This window comes from Neoarius graeffei, chromosome 1, assembly GCF_027579695.1.
Source record: "Neoarius graeffei isolate fNeoGra1 chromosome 1, fNeoGra1.pri, whole genome shotgun sequence".
Lineage (NCBI taxonomy): Eukaryota > Metazoa > Chordata > Actinopteri > Siluriformes > Ariidae > Neoarius > Neoarius graeffei.
In genome coordinates, this window is record NC_083569.1 from 41,213,238 (window position 1) to 41,233,247 (window position 20,010).

Sequence of the window (20,010 nt, forward strand, 5' to 3'; positions counted from 1 at the left end):
TCCTCGGATTTTGCTCGGCCCAATGTTGGGCGACCCTCTCATAGTCCATCTCGCTGTCATCCATGCTGATGTGGATCAAATTGTCCAGCGAGTCTTCTCCTCGCTGGAGTCTTTATTCTCTTTAGGCAGGAGAAGCCTCGTTCGCAATCTAAACAGAAACAGAATGGGAGAAATCAAGAGAGGTAATATTTAATACCTTCATACCCACTAAAACTAATTATGATTGTTATAGGGAAACCCATTCTTTTCAAACATTAATGACTTCTATAACGAATACACATTTTGTTAAAAATAGCATCTAATGCCATTCTAAGTTATAATCATTTATTGAATAAAAGAACACGGATATAACAGGGGGTCCATTTGAATGCAAGGTGTTAATGATTTTCAGTAAGTATTTAACAAAACTAAATAAGTATTATTCAATAATCTGACTATAACCTGCCTCCATCACTAGATATGATAACGTTTGCGTCAAGACATCCTGGCTAGCAAGTTATAATCTCACTATTAATGACAATGCGTGCCATCAAAAATAACATACTCTTACGTTATGGTTAAAGTATTAATTTAACGTCACGGTTACTTACCTGTGCCATCTGAAGTGCTCTGTAGCCAGGGATTATCCTTGACCCAGGCAGCTTCGAATCCTGATTTCCTTTTTTTGGGGATCTCGGGGTGCTTCTTGGAGCGAATTTCTCTTAGTGCTCTGGCACTGAGAGAATGCTGGCGTAGACACTGTAGTGCCAGTTGTCATCGTCGTGGCGGTAGACAGAGTAGTTGTGCTTTTTGAGCCAGTCGCTGTGATCAAAATTGACGACGTTTTCGTTGTCGTGACGGTTGTCTGGTTTTGTGCGCCATCGCTCACGTGGATTTGTTGAATCTTTGATCGAAGCCATAATGATAATAGACCAGGTCAAACTTTTGTGATTAAAATCAGTCGGCTTTGTCCGTCTGGTGGGGGACGACATCGGCAGCCGATGAGATCGCTTATAATGAATCGGAAAATTCCGGGATGTCTGACGTTTTCTTTCGATGTTTTTATTGGACGGTTCGAACACGTGATCTTGACACAGCCAACAGATTAGTTTGTTTACATCATACCACGCGGATATATTACTTTGACAAACATTGGAAAAAAAGACCGCTTGTTTAACACAAATATGAATCGATATGTAAATGGATCTGTTATTTGCTCTCATATGTATCTAGTTACTTGTGGGTAGGAAATGTAACGTATCGGTATAAATCTAAGCGTATCGGATTTTAACTAACGCGACTAAGCGTATCGGCAGGCAGAGCAAGCGTATCGGGCCCGATACGCTAAAACGCTTTGGGGAAAACCATGCGTTAGGCAGGTGGTTTTAATGTTATAGCTGATCGGTGTACGCACCCAAACTTATCTACGCACAAATTTATCCAAATACGAGTCTTTGCTTGATGAAAGTTTCCAAAAGTATCAAATTAAATGTGCATGTTGTGGCTTTGGCTGCAGTCAGTAAATGCAATGCATCTGCCATTCGGGTTCCATGCCACTGGCAGTGTGCTCACACGAGAGAAAAACTTAAACATGAAGGGTAAACAAAAAAGATGAGAAGATATCAACAAAACAAACAAGGGCAAGGCAAAACAACAAAAAGGAACCCCACAGCCTGGCTATATCTTGCACGCAATGATATAATGCTTAGGTGTTTATCAGTGGCCTTGTAGCTCTTATAATCCAATAATGTTCATTCTAGCAATGAGGGCAGAAACAATCGTGTTTACTAAATAACTGACTTTCATCTCAATCATGCTTCCCACCAAAGCAAGTCAGTATGCATTGTGCAATTATGACATTTAATGACAGAGTGACCTCCAGGCAGTTGGCAAGTGAATTAATAAGTGAATTGTGCTCAAACTCATCCTGTTCAGCATTTCATGAATATTGTATGTGAGTACAGTAGCAGTCAAAAGTTTAGACACCCCTACTCATTCATAGGTTTTTCTGTATTTTGACTATTTTCTACATTGCAGAACAAAACTGAAGACATCAAAACTATTGAGTAACACATGGAACAGATATGGGTCTGTCTCAGAAACCGGGTACTGTGTGGGTACCCCACTAAATATACTCACAGTCAATAAACTATACGGTTTTGAATGGTGATGTTGGTTTTAATTTGAAATAAAATGATGAAAGAAATAATACAGATAAAACTAAATCTTTGATGTGAATACTCTATTCAGAATTTGGCAAAAAATTCTGTAAATCTGTGGAAAAATGGCAGCTTGATCTGGGACATGATAAACGGTTGACTCCATCGCATTCCCTTAAAAAGGTTGTAGTCCACTGCAAAGTCAACAGTTATCACTAATTGTATTTTAAGTTGTAACTTTATACACCTAAGGATTGGTGCGTTCACAGAATAATCATAACCGTAATTAAACATCATGCAAAATATTTGATCACCGTCGTAACTCCATTTTCCGCAGACCCAAAACCAATACGATCGCGTGTTTTGATCTAAACGGAAAGCCTCAGGGTCAAGGTCACGACCTCACCAAAAGTAGGAACTTAAAATCACGACGCCATATAAACATTTAGTTATAAATCTGCGATTTTGTTTTTTAAAACGGAAGCTGAAAGTTAGGTATAGAATGTTTCTTACAGAATATGTTACGATGGTAGCTGGTCTTGTATGAATTTCTGAGCTATAAAATGAGTTGTGGTCTATTTTTTACCGTAGCGTGTTATTTGTGTGCGGGGAAGGACACACATTAACAATTTGCATGTGTAGAATGGAATTTTCCACTCCAACAGTTAGAAGTTGATCGTGCTTCCATTTGCGGTCTTTCTGTTACGCGGGTGATCTGTTCGGACGTTATCACTGAAAAGGTGAGTTTTGACGGTTTTATTTTGTTTTAGTCTTGCAGTATAAGGCAATAGAATGTTTCTTTTTCATCTTACTTTCATATTTCGTAGTGTTTGCATATTTTTGGCCAATATTTTGCAACCATGGTCAATTTAGATCGAACTTTTGATAGAATCTACGGCCAGTCGTTTTGCCCCGCCCCCGCCTCGTGCTCCGTCCGGTGCGGTAGTGATGTCCCGTTGCTCGCGCGCTGCAGCAGAGACCCGCGCGACCTTCAGCCGGTACAGTCGCTGTTCTTTTACCAGCGCCGTTATTCTCATCTTTCCGGTGTGTTCTTGATTTTTCCATTGTGTCCTATTTCGCCATATCAAATCCCCAAAATGCATCATATTATTCATATTTAAGTGAATAATCAATTCAGTCATCATAACTTGGCATTTTTAACCCAAGCAATCAAAAAGAGGAAATTTATTCAATATTTTCACTCATCTGTGAAGGAGGGGCTTTAATTCTTCATGATGGAGTTATTTTATATGGAAATCAATTTTACAAAAGCATTTGAACTGTAATCAAAAACATTTTCCACAGTGGAGGCCAGATAAAGCAAGATGCTATCTTTATTCTTATTAAACATGACAGAAGAAACATTGAGTGTTAGGTAAATGCAAAAAAAAATAGTAAAATTAGAAAAAAAAATTTTTGACCATAATGTCCCAAACCAGTTTCTGAGACGGACCCATATGGAATTAAGTGTAAAAAAAAAAAACAATTTTTTCATATTTTAGATTCTTCAAAGTATCCAGTGTTTACCCTGATTACGCTTTGCACACTACCGGCATTATCTTAACCAGCTTCATGAGGTTGTCACTTGGAATGCTTTTCAGTTAACAGGTGCCTCGTCAAAAGTTAATTACTGCAATTTCTTGCCTTCTTAATGAGCTTGAGATCAAACTGTAAATAGTAAATAATAAACATACAGTAAATAGCCCTATTTCACAACTGTAGTAATCCATATTACGTCAAGAAGCGCTGAACTAAGTAAAGAGAAACGACATCCGTCATTACTTTAAGAGATGAAGTGACTTAATGCATAAAAATAAAGAAAAAACATTAAATTAGAAGGTGTGTCCAAACTTTTGACTGGTGCTGTATGGGTGAAACAAGAGGCCATTTGATCTCTCTTCGGTCAACGGCTGAGTGTGAAATGGAGGCTTCTGATCACCTGGGGTCCTTTTGGATGCTGTCCACAGAGGGTGACCTGACCAGCGTGGCCTCGGGTGGCAGTGCAGGGCCTGATTTGCTGTAGGGGGAGTCGTTTGAGGGGCAGAACTGCAGCGTGCGATATGGGTTGGTGTAGTCGGGTGCGGCGGCATAATTGGAGCGAGGAAAGGTGCCTGTGGTGTTCTGGCTGCCTGTGCGCTGCAGGGGGATGGGCTCCATGCCAGGAGAGGATGGAGCTGGGGCACAAGAATAGATGCAAAACACAGAGTTCAGGGCTCAGTGAAAATAATACAAAAGTTCTTATCAGGCTATTTTAAAACAAACAAACAAAAAAAAAGCCGCGCATGTCACTGACTCTCAAACATCATTATACACTATGCAGGGGTGTAACAATGCACATAATTCAAATTTGATACATTATAGTGGTGTCTTCATACAACACATTTTCAACAGAAAAAGCAATGTCTGAACATGTGCCTTAGGTATCCGTTTTTAACTGCTTAAACATAAAAGTACAATAACTGAAACGGAATAATGACACAGAGTTTGGGTAGAGTTTGAACAGCTTTTATTTTGGTATATGCTGTGAACATTGTGAAGAGCTATTCAGGCTCCGCAGCATATAACAAAATAACAAGAGTGCTCTGAGAGAAAAATATCCCTCACCAGCAACGAGGTCATAACTCTGGTAAAATGCGACTGAATTGAACGAAATTGCAATATATGTGTATTATCAACCTATAACAGGGCGGCACGGTGGTGTAGTGGTTAGCGCTGTCGCCTCACAGCAAGAAGGTCCGGGTTCGAGCCCCGTGGCCGGCGAGGGCCTTTCTGTGCGGAGTTTGCATGTTCTCCCCGTGTCCGCGTGGGTTTCCTCCGGGTGCTCCGGTTTCCCCCACAGTCCAAAGACATGCAGGTTAGGTTAACTGGTGACTCTAAATTGACCGTAGGTGTGAATGTGAATGGTTGTCTGTGTCTATGTGTCAGCCCTGTGATGACCTGGCGACTTGTCCAGGGTGTACCCCGTCTTTCACCCGTAGTCAGCTGGGATAGGCTCCAGCTTGCCTGCGACCCTGTAGAAGGATAAAGCGGCTAGAGATAATGAGATGAGATAAGAGCAACCTATAACAAAGAATCCTGCCAAGTTTGGTGAAAATCCTCCAAAAATTGTGAGAGGAGTTGATTTTAGAAGGTGAGAACCCTTCCCGGGACGGACGGACGGACGGACAGATGGACATCGCCACGGCATAATCCCCCTTTCGGAACTTTCAGCCAGCGGGGGATAAAAACTGCATTAGAATGCAACAAGAACGACAACAAAACATGGCTAATTGAACATGAGTGGCACGGTGGTGTAGTGGTTAGCGCTGTCGCCTCACAGCAAGAAGGTTTTGGGTTCGAGCCCAGTGGTCGACAGGGGCCTTTCTGTGTGGAGTTTGCATGTTCTCCCCGTGTCCGCGTGGGTTTCCTCCGGGTGCTCCGGTTTCCCCCACAGTCCAAAGACATGCAGGTTAGGTTAACTGGTGGCTCTAAGTTGTCCATAGGTGTGAGTGTGAATGGTTGAGAGGAGAAAATCTCTATAATAATCCAGTAGAAGGCCACAGGAAACCACTACTGTAATGTTCCCTAGAGCCTTTGATGACCGAAGCCGTCAGAGCCAAAATGGATGGATGGAATCGAACATGGGCTCTCTTGGCCAGAGAGCTAATGTGTACTGGACTGCAGGGATGGCAGGCCTCAGGACAATCTTAAAAATGGTACAAAAAAGGGGAGGAGTCTGAAGCACAGACTTTTCCTTTTCTCCGAATGTCATGCAGCTTTGTGTATCTCAAATGGAGTTTTTGAATCCTATGTTTTCCATTAAGGAGCAGTAGGGTGCATCAGTTGCCCCCTAAAAATGAAAAGTGCCTCCGATCATGATGCATTTTTGTTTTTGTGTTCCTTTTGGTAAGAAAACACACTGGGTGAAATATTTTGACAAAATTCAAAAGTTTAATGGTGGCACCAGGAGCTCAAAGTTATGGAAAAAGCTGCTATTTTATGACTTTTATGACAAAATTTCGATCACTTTTCATGAAACATTATGGCATCTTATAGAGCAGGGGTGGGCAAACTTTTTGGCTCAGGGGCCACACTGACTTTTGAAATTTGCCAGGCGGGCCGGGCCAATACCAAATTCATACATATCGAACATAAACCGGAAAAGCTTTAGTGTTATTGTAAGGCCTTCACTGACAGAGACCCAAATGCAGATCAGATTGACATTTATTTTAGTTCTCAGTCAACAAAGGCAGAGCAGAAAAATGCTTGCAGTTCAATAGATTGGCACATAAAAAATATATACACATAAAAACAAACACCAGCACTACAGCAGCCACCCACGACAACCAAAATTACTAAGAGTTATACTTTTTACATTATTATGTCTGTAAACATGTGACTACCATCTTATTACAGCTCCAACATAGTTTTAAAAAGAGAAAGTGTTAATACTCACGTTCACTCAGCAACCGCTGAGCTGTATTCATCTGTGCTTGCGCTGACTGGTTGTTAGCATAATTAGCATGCTTGGAGGAAAAGTGCCGTTTGATGTTATATTCCTTTAAAACTGCAACGGTTTCTTTGCAAATAAGGCATACAGCCTTTGATCGGACTTCAGCAAAAAAATATTTAGTTGTCCATTCTTTATTGAACACCCTGCACTCACTGTCCACTTTTCTTTTTTTAGGACCACTCATTGTAAAGTTTTATCCTGTGTTCTCGAGATCATCAGTGGCATGGGCGCCAGAATGACTTCCATGGCACACGCTGCACCACTCTGCAAATGTAATCCCGCGCGAATACGACTGACTGGAAAGACGGATCTCTAGAACACCTGTCTACGTGATAACACTGATGCTTATAGTTTATAGATCTGCTCAATCGTGTTTATATGATTGTCTTCCGCGGGCCGGATTAAAAACGCCAACGGGCCGGATGTGGCCCGCGGGCCGTAGTTTGCCCACCTTTGTTATAGAGTATACCAAATATCTTAGATACAAATTTTTAGTACATATTCTAAATATATTATCAAGCACAGTTTGACTTTTAGCTGTTCATTGAATCATTGTTCAACTACTTTTAAACCATACAAATGTATTATGAATCACATTAATGCTTCTCAATCCCTTGCAAAGGTTCTTAACATGATCTCTGGCTCACAAGAAATCAATAAACGGAGTCCAACATTGTGATTCAAACCTCACGCGAAAACATAAAATAAGCGTTTTTTTGGCAAAAAAATGAACCTCATGGTGCCACCATTAGACTTTTGAATATGGTCAAAACATTTTACAGGATGTCTTTATTGGTGAAAAGGAACACCCAAACAAAAATGCATCAGATTTTATGAAAGTGAGGGCAACTGATGCACCCTAAGGAGCAGTCTCATATTTGTAGCTATTAACTTCCCTATCAATGTCGTTATTTCTTTAAAGGGTCCCAGTACAGCGTTTAAACATGATCGATATTGATAGTACAAGCCTGAATTATAACAATGCGCACAAGTGCAGCCACCTGAATAGCTATCTTAAGCTTAAAAGTCTAAAAGCACTTCAAGTTTTATTTCACACGGGCAACCGATATGGCGTCCAGGACGTGATATAAATTCTTTGATAGCCAGGTACTGGAAGTTAAGTGGAGCCGATGTAAACATACTTGTTAGCCTGGATTTAGTCAGATGAAAAAGAGTGATCTTCAAGTCAGGATGGAGAGCGGAGAAACCAGATATCTGTATGAACCTCGGAAAAAGGACAATCTGCATCTGGTAAATGATTTCAGCAGATAATTATCAGATGATTCGAAATGATGAAATCGGTGGTGCTTTGCAAGGACAAAGTCAGGAAGGTAGGAAAAAGGGTTCGGCAGCTATCTGGTGCTGATGTGGAAAGTGTGCCAAGCGGAAAACTGACACTGAATATATTTGTTGTAAAGAGCACGAACTTTTATATGATATAATACAGGCACAGTCATGGAATTGTTTCTGGTTTGGAAACGCATGTCGCACACTGGAAACAGACTATATACAGACCATGATAGCCTGATGTGAGAGGGCCAGCACCAGATGGAGAACTCGTAAATCGGTAAGCAGCCTATTATATATAGAAACTCAGTGTGTGTGTGTGTTTATGTATATGTGTGTGTCCTTACTATCTATAAAGACTATTTATTTATTTATTTATTTATTACATGTGTGAATACAAGTATAGACATGCAATGTGCCACAATAGTGGTCTAAATACATGCTAGTGACAGCTTCAAGCCGAGTCCGAGTTTATAGAGGAGCGGATTGAAGCATGGAGCACCAGACGACAAAATTTGTATCTTTGCTTACATAAGACAGATGGGTTTTTATCCAGCGCTTATTTTTAATTTGCTTTTTCAAAATAATGTGGGATTATTTACTAACACACTTTATATTCCTCGGGAGCTCTATGTTGAGGCAGTGCCTAAATACATATACAGTGCTGAGCGTAAATGAGTGCACCCCCTTTGAAAAGTAACATTTTAAACAATATCTCAATGAACACAAACAATTTCCAAAATGTTGACAAGACAAAGTTTAATATCACATCTGTTTAACTTATAACGGAAAAGTAAGGCTAATAATATAAACTTAGATTACACATTTTTCAGTTTTACTCAAATTAGGGTGGTGCAAAAATGAGTACACCCCACAACAAAAACTACTGCATCTAGTACTTTGTATGGCCTCCAGTGAAATATGTGCCGCTTTTCCACTACAAACGCGGCTGAGCCGTGCCGTGCTGAGTCGGGCTGAGTCGAGCTGAGCGGGGCTATTGAAGTTGCATTTCGACTACAACCGCGCTGAACCGTGCTGGCTGGAAGTGGGTGGACACATTGGGTGGAGTTAGCGAAAGTGGGTGGACGTCACGTGATGTCGTTAAGCAGCGCAAACAGTGACATCAGTGAGCTTTTAAGCGGTAGTCTCACGACCCGAATAGTAAACAATAAACATGGAGGACATGGAGTCGTTAGTGTTGCTGGTCTTGGTGCTGTGGCTTGTTGTCACCGACAACGCGGACAGATACTGGCAAGAGCGTATAGATGAGGCGAGGCGCATAAGGCTTCAGAAATTCTCGTAATTCTTAATTATTCTTCTTCCGGGTTTGCGGTGTTTACAGATCCCAGCGTGCTCACGGGGCGTGTGTGGGCATGTGAGGACACTCCTCCTCACCAATCAGTGCACAGGGGAGTGTCTGCTCACGCCCCCAGCCTCACTCGGCTCGCTTTGGCTCGCTTCAGCCCCACTCCAAAACCGTGCGAGTTTTAGGGGCTAAGCAGGGCTGAAGCGAGCCGAGTCGTGCTGGTTTTTGGTAGTCGAAACGTGAGCCGTGTCGGGCTGAAGTGAGCTGAAGTGAGCTGAAAAAGGGTAGTGGAAAAGGGCCAATGGTGGTGGCAGTGTCCTTATGTGGGGCTGCATGAGTGCTGCTGGTGTCGGGGAGCTGCATTTCATTGATGGCATCATGAATTCACAGACGTATTGCTCTATACTGAAAGAGAAGATGCTACCATCACTCCGTGCCCTTGGTCGTCATGCACTTTTCCAACATGACTAAACACACATCTAAGGCCACTGTTGGATTTCTGAAGAAGAACAGGGTGAAAGTGATTCAGTGGCCAAGTATGTCTCCTGATCTGAACCCAATCGAACACCTATGGGGAATTCTGAAGAGACAAGTTGAGCATCGCTCTCCATCCAGCATCCAGTCACTAAAAGAGGTCATTGTTGAAGAATGGAAAAAGATCGATGTTGCAAAATGTCACCAACTTGTTCATTCCATGCCTAGAAGACTTGGTGCTGTCATTAAAAATCATGGCGGCCATACAAAGTACTAGATGTAGTAGTTTTTGTTGTGGGGTGTACTCATTTTTGCACCATCCTAATTTGAGTAAAACTGAAAAAATGTGTACTCTAAGTTATATTATTAACCTTACTTTCCCGTTATAAGTTAAACAGATGTCATATTAAACTTTGTCTTGTCAACATTTTGGAAATTGTTTGTGTTCATTGAGATATTGTTTAAAATGTTACTTTTCAAAGGGGGTGCACTCATTTACGCTCAGCACTGTATATTAGCTTTGAATGTCTATACTGTTTTTGTTAATCGGCTTGCATGGCCTGCCTTTTCCATGGACGGTGTTGGAATGTTGTTGGCACGGCATCGGATTTGAGTCTAACGTGACCTGTGTAGCCCAAGAGCTCGGCCTGTAGATTCCTTCCAAAGCAATCAGGCTCAGAATGGTCCTCACAAACAACTGAATTTCTACCACATGAGAGTGTTTCTAAAATGTGGCCTGTTCCCAAGTTGGGTAGCCACTGTTTAGCAAGTCGTTTACGTTGCTCGGCTGTCAGCAATGGAACGCGGGGGAAAAAAAATGCTTTCCCTTATTACCACTTTTATGATTTTTTTCAACCATAGGCTTTGCACTCTGCTATTTTTCAACAATGCTTTGTACATCTGGCTCCATCGCGGTGTCAGGAGCAGCCAGACAATCAAGATACAGGGAACTTATCAACGATAGTACGTCATGCCACCGCCCACAAAATGGCAATATGGCTGCACCCTTGAGTGAACAGGAATACAAAATAATTTTAAAACCCTACTTTATGCAACACAGTGTGATAATACAAGGGAGTCAAAACACATTTGTGCAAAATGTGCAATATTTCTAGTTTATGTTTATTTTTCACTGCGGGTTCGTTTTAACCTGATTGAATCAGCGAGGAAATGCTGTCTTAAAGCAGCAAAGCGAGAGAGAGAGAGAGAGAGAGAGAGAGAGAGAGAGAGAGCGTGTGCAGTTTTAGCACTAGCTAGTATAATATTTGCTTGCATATCGGCTCATGAAAAACAGTGTTTTTAGGAAAAGCATTTCTGAAAATCCTAACTGAACCTTCAGCCTCTTGACATAAAGAGGAAGCTTTCTTTTTCAGAGGAGGGTGTGTCGGCTTGATTAAATTTAAACTTTACTGCACCTCACATAATATAAGTGGTGTTTTATGATGAACAGCCTACTTTACTATGCAGCCTGTTCAATGTATTGATTAATACACAGATGTATCACATCGAGAGTCTCATCTCGAATGATGCAATATGGCGCATCTTTTACAGCCCAAACACTACACATAAGGGCAAGATAGAGGATAACTCCATTATCTCATACCATTATGTTATGAAGGGCATCGAAAAAGTGAACAGGAAGCTATTTAACTTGGATAACAGACAGGAAACGAAAATAGCATGCAAAACAGTGAGACAGAATTTTTACTGTGAGCAAGTCAATAAAAAAATACATCTGAAACATTAAATTGCTGTTTTAAACCTGACGCTGCCTCTCAACATCACCAGAAAACTAACTTTTAAAAAGCAAAAGAAAGCTGAGTTGAATGCCACTTCGACTGAAGTTTTTCTGTCCTGGAAGAAACATTATCAAGAAAATGCTGTGATGGCTGCGTTTAACTAATCAACGGAATGCCAAAATTTGTGCAGTGGAAACAGGCCTAAAAACTCATCTCATCTCATTATCTCTAGCCGCTTTATCCTGTTCTACAGGGTCGCAGGCAAGCTGGAGCCTATCCCAGCTGACTACGGGCGAAAGGCGGGGTACACCCTGGACAAGTCGCCAGGTCATCACAGGGCTGACACATAGACACAGACAACCATTCACACTCACATTCACACCTACGGTCAATTTAGAGTCACCAGTTAACCTAACCTGCATGTCTTTGGACTGTGGGGGAAACCGGAGCACCCGGAGGAAACCCACGCGGACACAGGGAGAACATGCAAACTCCGCACAGAAAGGCCCTCGTCGGCCACGGGGCTCGAACCCGGACCTTCTTGCTGCGAGGCGACAGCGCTAACCACTACACCACCGTGCCGCCCGGCCTAAAAACTAAATAACAATAATGCTAAATACAACCCCAATTCAAAAAAGGTGGGACGCTGTGTAGAACGTAAATAAAAACAGAACGTGATGATTTGCACATCATGGAAACCCTATATTTCATTGAAAATAGTACAAAGACAACATATCAAATGCTGAAACTGAGAAATTTAACGGTTTTTTGAAAAACATATGCTCATTTTGAATTTGATGTCAGCAACACGTTTAAAAAAAAAATTGGGACAAGAGCATGTTCACCACTTGTGTTGCATCACCTCTACTTTTAACAAAACTCTGTAAACGTTTGGCAACCGAGGACACCAACTGCTGTAGTTTTGAAAGAGAAATGTTCTCCATTCTTGCCTGATATACAATTTAGGCCCAATCCCAATTCTAATTTCTACCCCTACCCCTCCGCCTTCCCCTTGGCCCTTCCCCTTGAAACTGAGCTACAAGGGATAGGGCTTGAAATTCAACCCTTACGTATTGGGATAGCCCTTCAACGATCGCATACGTCATCGCGTACCTCCGTCAGCGTTTACGTTAGCAAAACGCGACCAAATGCGTCATTGGCTGCGACCAGCCGCTACAGTCAGAGCCAGAACAGAAATCTCTGCTGGCAGGGTGTGATTTGTTAACTAACACCACTGAATGGGATATCTTTGGCGCTTCGTGCACCACATCCGACAGAATGAGGTGTCAGAACACTCATGTAAACAATAAAAGCGAGAATAACAGAACAAAACGTACGCAGTAAGCAACCGAAAACAATACTCACTCCCAAAGCTTTTTAGCAGCAGCTTGGATTTCAGAAATCGCTGCTCATTCTCAGCTCGAAAGCGAATCAAGCGGCGTGTTTCCTCTGGATAACAACTTAAAACACGTAAATAATGGAGAAAATACATTTATGACAATCTTTCGCCGCGGGAACCGCCATCTTTCTGAAATCCGCATGAAATCTCGCTGAAATCCGCATGGCATTGTGGGAAATCACTCAAACCCCTTCGTTCGGAGTCAGCTCCAGGAAAATCTCCGTTTGGAGGGGTACAGAAGCCCTCCCCCTTCCCCTACCCCTCCGCGTTAACTGGGATTGGGATACCCCTACCCCTTCACGTGAACGCGCAAAATGGAGGGGAAGGGCTAAGGGGTTGGTCCAAGGGGTGAAATGGGATTCGGCCTTAAACTGCTCAACAGTTCGGGGTCTCCTTTGTCGTATTTTGCGCTTCATAATGAACCAAATGTTTTAAATGGGAGACAGGTCTAGACTGCAGGCAGGCCAGTTTAGCACCTGGACTCTTTTACTACAAAGCCATGCAGTTTTAAAGGAACAGTCCACCGTACTTCCATAATGAAATATGCTCTTATCTGAATTGAGACGAGCTGCTCCGTACCTCTCCGAGCTTTGCGCGACCTCCCAGTCAGTCAGACGCAGTCAGATGTGCTGTCACTCCTGTTAGCAATGTAGCTAGGCTCAGTATGGCCAATGGTATTTTTTGGGGCTGTAGTTAGATGCGACCAAACTCTTCCGCATTTTTCCTGTTTACACAGGTTTATATGACCAGTGATATGAAACAAGTTCAGTTACACAAATTGAAATGTGGCGATTTTCTATGCTATGGAAAGTCCGCACTATAATGACAGGCGTACTAACACCTTCTGCGCGCTTCGGCAGCGCATTGATACGGAGCTCAGATATCAATGCGCTGCCGAAGCGCGCAGAAGGTGTTAGTATGCCTGTCATTATAGTGCGGACTTTCCATAGCATAGAAAATCGCTACGTTTCAATTTGTGCAGCTGAACTTGTTTCATGTCACTGGTCATATAAACCTATGTAAACAGAAAAAACGCGGAAGAGTTTGGTCGCATCTAACTACAGCCCCAAAAAATACCACTGGCCATGCTGAGCCTAGCTACATTGCTAACAGGAGTGACAGCACGTTTGATTGCGTCTGACTGACTGGGAGGTCGCGCAAAGCTCGGAGAGATACGGAGCAGCTCGTCTCAATTCAGATAAGAGCATATTTCATTATGGAAGTACGGTGGACTGTTCCTTTAATATGTGCAGAAAGCGGCTTGGCATTGTCTTGCTGAAAGAAGGAAGGCCTTCCCTGAAAAGGATTTTGTCTGGATGGCAGCATATTGCTCCGAAACGTGTTTATACCATTCAGCATTAATGATGCCTTCCCAGATGTACAAGCTACCCATGTCATGTGCACTAATGCACCATGATACTATCACAGATGCTGGCTTTTGAACCGTGTGCAAATAACAAGCTGGATGGTCCCTCTCCTCTTTAGCCCAGAAGATGCAGTGTCTATGATTTTAAAAAAAGAACTTCAAATTTCAACTCATCAGGTCTCGGGACAATTTTCCACTTCGCCTCAGTTCATCGTAAAAGAGCTCGGGCCCAGAGAAGGTGGCGGTGTTTCTGGATATTGTTTATATCTGGCTTTAACTTGCATTAGTGGATGCAGTAATGAACTGTTTTCACAGACGATGGTTTTCTGAAGTGTTCCTGAGCCCATACAGTGATTTCCACTACAGACACATGTCTGCTTTTAATGCAGTGTCTCCTGAAGGCCTGAAGATCACAGGCATCCAATGTCGATTTTCAGCCTTGTCTCTTGCATACAGAGATTTCTCCAGATTCTCTGAATCTTTTAATGTATTATGATGATGTGATCCCCAAATTCCTTGCAATTTTATATTGAGGAACGTTATTCTTAAATTGTTGTACTGTTTGCCCACACAGTCTTTCACAGAGCGGTGAACCCCTCCCCATCTTTACTTCTGAGAGACTCCGCCTCTCTGGGATGCTCTTTTTATACCCAATCATGTTACTGACCTGTTGCCAATTAACATAATCAGGATTTTTTTTTTTTAAATATTACACAACTTTTTCAGTCTTTTGTTGCCCCGTCCCAACTTTTTTGAAACATGTTGCTGGCATCAAATTAAAAAAAAAATGAGCATATTTATTTCAAAAAACAATAAAATTTCTCAGTTTCAACATTTGATATGTTGTCTTTGTACTATTCTCAATGAAATACAAGGTTTCTACCGTATGATTTGCAAAACATCGCATTCTGTTTTTATTTATGGTTTCCACAGCGTCCCAACTTTTTTGGAATTGGGGTTGCACATACAGGTGGTAAATTCATGTGTAATTGTTTAACTGTTTTGAAAACAATGTGTAAAGTGTGACTGAAAACATCTTGCACAATATGTTGATGTTCAAGTAATGAAGTCAGTGAGTTTGCTGTTGTTGCTCAAGCAGCTTCAAAACACTCCCTGTAGTGTGAATGGGATTTCTATTTAAAAAGAAAGACGGAAATCCAGCATGGAATTCATCTGGCATTCTCAAAACTATCACATTTGCATAAAAGCAGGCAAAACTGAAAAGTGGAAGACTGTTGTGTGCTGTCTTACCCTGACTCTGGGTGAAGTTCCTCAGTGGTGCTTTCTGATAGACCCTGTCCTCATAGATGGGATCGATGTGGTGCTCAGGAGACTGCAGGGGGCGCAGTTCAGTGGCCAGGTGGCTGTGCTGACTGCTGTAAGAGCCCCTGGAACCTGGACACAACACACACACGCAAACCAGCATTTGTAGCATATGTTTTAAAACAAATTAGCTCGTGTCTGTGTGTGCAGGTGTGTGTGGTGCAAACCCGAAGTAGTAGTAGTATAGTGTGCACCTGCAAGACTGCCAGGCCTCTGCAGGGTAGCATTGGCATAGAGCTCATGGGAGATCTTGTACTGGTCGGAGGAGTGCAGCAAACGTTTGGCAGGTGAAAGTGTGGCATAGCTGCCCACAGCTGAGCTGACCTGGTGGAGGGGGGAGGAGCCAGTGGCGTTGCCCTGCCCAGGTGAGGCAGATGATGCCCCTCCAGCTGCCATGTTAATGGGCGAGCTGGTGCTGTAGGATTTGGCTAGGCGACTGGGTGACTGCTTGGGTGACGATACCCGCTGCAGAGTGGCGTAGCTGGGCATATCGGAGGCTGAGCCAAGCCTCTGGAGTTTGGAAGGTGAGCCCAGGGTCTGCATGGAGAGCGGAGAGCTCACACGCTGGGCTGGCAGGGTGGCACATGAGTAATAGACTGAAGGCTGAGTGTCAGGCAAGTGGAAAGCGCTGCCATGGCTCTGTGCCACTGAGTCTCGGGACTGGGCATGTGCACCCGGGTCGTTGGCCACCAGCTGGGCTGCACGGCTAGATGTCACCTAGCAGAGTGAACAGTAAGAAAAGGGTTACGTTGGCGGTTCCAAATCTCGATGCATTACTGATGGACATGATTAAACTTTCGTGATGAACTGATATTTCTTTTTTCTATTTCAAGAAAAAACAAACAAAAAAACAACTTACTACGATCTACACTTCTATGAAATTTTAAAAAAAAAATCACCAAGTTTGATCAAGTCACACCATTCATATGTACTACTTTCATAGAAGGTTGTGCTTTACCAGCCTTTCCAGCATTTGCCTGAAACCAAAATGAATGAACCCCAAGATATGAAACTGTTAAGTGCTCTGTGGTTGTCCATTTCAAATTAATGCCCAGCACAGGCAGCCAAGCTGAAGAAGCTAAGAGCATTGTTCTTTTCTTTCATGACATAATACCAAGACATGCTATAGGCTACATCATAGTCATTTAACTAGCTCCATGAGCACTACTAAAGAAATATGCCTAACACGTAGAAACAGCATTTTCACTTTCTGAAAGATATAATTATTCATTTAGTGAAAGCAGTAAATGCCCACTGTTATTTAATAACTAACAAAATTTGTCTGAACACCCATCACAAATATGCATTGCACTAGATTTTTAGATAATAAAGTACAACCCCGATTCCAAAAAAGTTGGTACAAAGTACAATTGTAAATAAAAACGGAATGCAATAATTTACAAATCTCAAAAACTGATATTGTATTCACAATAGAACATAGACAACATATCAAATGTCGAAAGTGAGACATTTTGAAATTTCATGCCAAATATTGGCTCATTTGAAATTTCATGACAGCAACACATCTCAAAAAAGTTGGGACAGGGGCAATAAGAGGCTGGAAAAGTTAAAGGTACAAACAAGGAACAGCTGGAGGACCAAATTGCAACTCATTAGGTCAATTGGCAGTAGTGATGTGTCGGTCGCGAACGATCCGGTTCAAAGAGCCGGCTCTTTGAAGTGAACGACGGGAGCCGGCTCTTCGGTGGGAGCCGAGTTAGTTTTTTGTCCTTAGGTGCCTCAGAGAGAGACAGAGACAGAGAGAGAGAGTTCAGCTCAACTGAAGGATGATTGTCTACTTGACAACCATGATCATTGTTTTGTTGCCGTGAATTCCTAAAGCTCATGATATAAATTGTCGCTCATAAATTGACAGGTTCGGTCGGCAACCGCCTTGGCATGGCCAGATTAATCTGCGGTATACAACGAGACAGCAGTCATTATAACAGGAGCATATTTGCTGTTCCAGCGGCTTCTCATTACTGGTGGAGCAGAGTGCGGCACTTTTTTCTCTTTTTACATGCGCTCAAGGTGCCACATATTTTGTTGCACATTGTTCTGTGTTTGTTAAAATAATTTCCAACTTTGCTTCATAGTTTCTTAGGCCTGATTTATACTTCATAATTTATTTTGTGGCATTTTGTTCAAGGTCGAGTGTGAAATAAAGCCATAAAGGATAAACAGTTGATGTCTTTTGTGTATTTTATATTGGTAATATAACAGTTTTGCATTATGTTTGTGAGAAAATAATTTATTAATTGGTAAGTAAGTTTTATTTCTATAGCTAGAACATTGTTACATTGCTATACTTTACAAAGCTTTACAATGGCTACAAAAACTAAAAAATAAAATGGAAAACATCCTATTGATAAAATATAAATAATAATGTAATTAATTAACTAGTTAATTGCAGCAATTAAATCAAAAATAAAATCTCAGGAGCCGTTTGGGAGCCGAAAGAGCCGGCTCCTTATAGTAAGAAGAGCCAAAAGAGCCGGCTCCCGAAAAAGAGCCGAAATTCCCATCACTAATTGGCAATAGGTCATTAACATGACTGGGTATAAAAAGAGCATCTTGGAGTGGCAGCAGCTCTCAGAAGTAAAGATGGGAAGAGGATCACCAATCCCCCTCATTCTGCGCCGACAAATAGTGGAGCAATATCAGAAAGGAGTTCGACAGTGTAAAACTGCAAAGAGTTTGAACATATCATCAAAAGATTCAGAGAATCTGGAAGAATCTCTGTGCATAAGGGTCAAGGCCGGAAAACCATACTGGGTGCCCGTGATCTTCGGGCCCTTAGACGGCACTGCATCACATACAGGCATGCTTCTGTATTGGAAATCACAAAATGGGCTCAGGAATATTTCCAGAGAACATTATCTGTGAACACAATTCACCGTGCCATCCGCCGTTGCCAGCTAAAACTCTATAGTTCAAAGAAGAAGCCGTATCTAAACACGATCCAGAAGTGCAGACGTCTTCTCTGGGCCAAGGCTCATTTAAAATGGACTGTGGCAAAGTGGAAAACTGTTCTGTGGTCAGACGAATCAAAATTTGAAGTTCTTTATGGAAATCAGGGACGCCGTGTCATTCGGACTAAAGAGGAGAAGGACGACCCGAGTTGTTATCAGCGCTCAGTTCAGAAGCCTGCATCTCTGATGGTATGGGGTTGCATTAGTGCGTGTGGCATGGGCAGCTTACACATCTGGAAAGACACCATCAATGCTGAAAGGTATATCCAGGTTCTAGAGCAACATATTCTCCCATCCAGACGACGTCTCTTTCAGGGAAGACCTTGCATTTTCCAACATGACAATGCCAAACCACATACTGCATCAATTACTGCATCATGGCTGCGTAGAAGAAGGGTCCGGGTACTGAACTGGCCAGCCTGCAGTCCAGATCTTTCACCCATAGAAAACATTTGGCGCATCATAAAACAGAAGATACGACAAAAAAGACCCAAGACAGTTGAGCAACTAGAATCCTACATTAGACAAGAATGGGTTAACATTCCTATCCCTAAACTTGAGCAGCTTGTCTCCTCAGTCCCCAGACGTTTACAGACTGTTGTAAAGAGAAAAGGGGATGTCTCACAGTGGGAAACATGGCCTTGTCCCAACTTTTTTGAGATGTGTTGTTGTCATGAAATTTAAAAATCACCTAATTTTTCTCTTTAAATGATACATTTTCTCAGTTTAAACATTTGATATGTCATCTATGTTCTATTCTGAATAAAATATGGAATTTTGAAACTTCCACATCATTGCATTCCGTTTTTATTTACAATTTGTACTTTGTCCCAACTTTTTTGGAATCGGGGTTGTATCAAAGTTTAATATAGCGTAATACTAGGCATGTGATGATATATTGTGTGACAATAAATCGCGATACACATTTCTGACAATTCGAATCTCATCTCATCTCATTATCTGTAGCCGCTTTATCCTGTTCTACAGGGTCGCAGGCGAGCTGGAGCCTATCCCAGCTGACTACGGGCGAAAGGCGGGGTACACCCTGGACAAGTCGCCAGGTCATCACAGGGCTGACACACAGACACAGACAACCATTCACACTCACGGTCAATTTAGAGTCACCAGTTAACCTAACCTGCATGTCTTTGGACTGTGGGGGAAACCGGAGCACCCGGAGGAAACCCACGCGGACACGGGGAGAACATGCAAACTCCGCACAGAAAGGCCCTCGCCGGCCACGGGGCTCGAACCCAGAACCTTCTTGCTGTGAGGCGACAGCGCTAACCACTACACCACCGTGCCGCCCCGTATTCAGCCTTGATTAAAAAAAAAAAAAAACTGAAAGATACAGGCACTTTGTATTTATTAAGGTGGGAAATACACCCAGTATAATATGGATTTATCACAAAAACACATGCGTGTATTTATTATTTTGAAAACCCACCAGACGACTGATCTGGCACGTTTTAATTGTGCGACAGTAATGACGTAAATACCAGCGCGACGGACTA

At 42.2% G+C, this 20,010-nt stretch overlaps 1 protein-coding gene across 2 annotated transcripts in view; it reads right to left on the minus strand.

The window, feature by feature from the left end:
• The window catches only part of ctnnd2b (catenin (cadherin-associated protein), delta 2b), a 229,446-nt gene that overhangs the window by 79,057 nt on the left and 130,379 nt on the right, over positions 1-20,010 (minus strand). For both annotated transcript variants that reach the window (XM_060932003.1, XM_060931995.1), the window contains exons 7-9: positions 15,719-16,241; positions 15,453-15,596; positions 4,078-4,312 (exon numbers count right to left, since the gene is read on the minus strand). In XM_060932003.1, the coding sequence (XP_060787986.1) occupies positions 4,078-4,312; positions 15,453-15,596; positions 15,719-16,241 (902 nt within the window). The remainder of the gene's footprint in view (positions 1-4,077; positions 4,313-15,452; positions 15,597-15,718; positions 16,242-20,010) is intronic.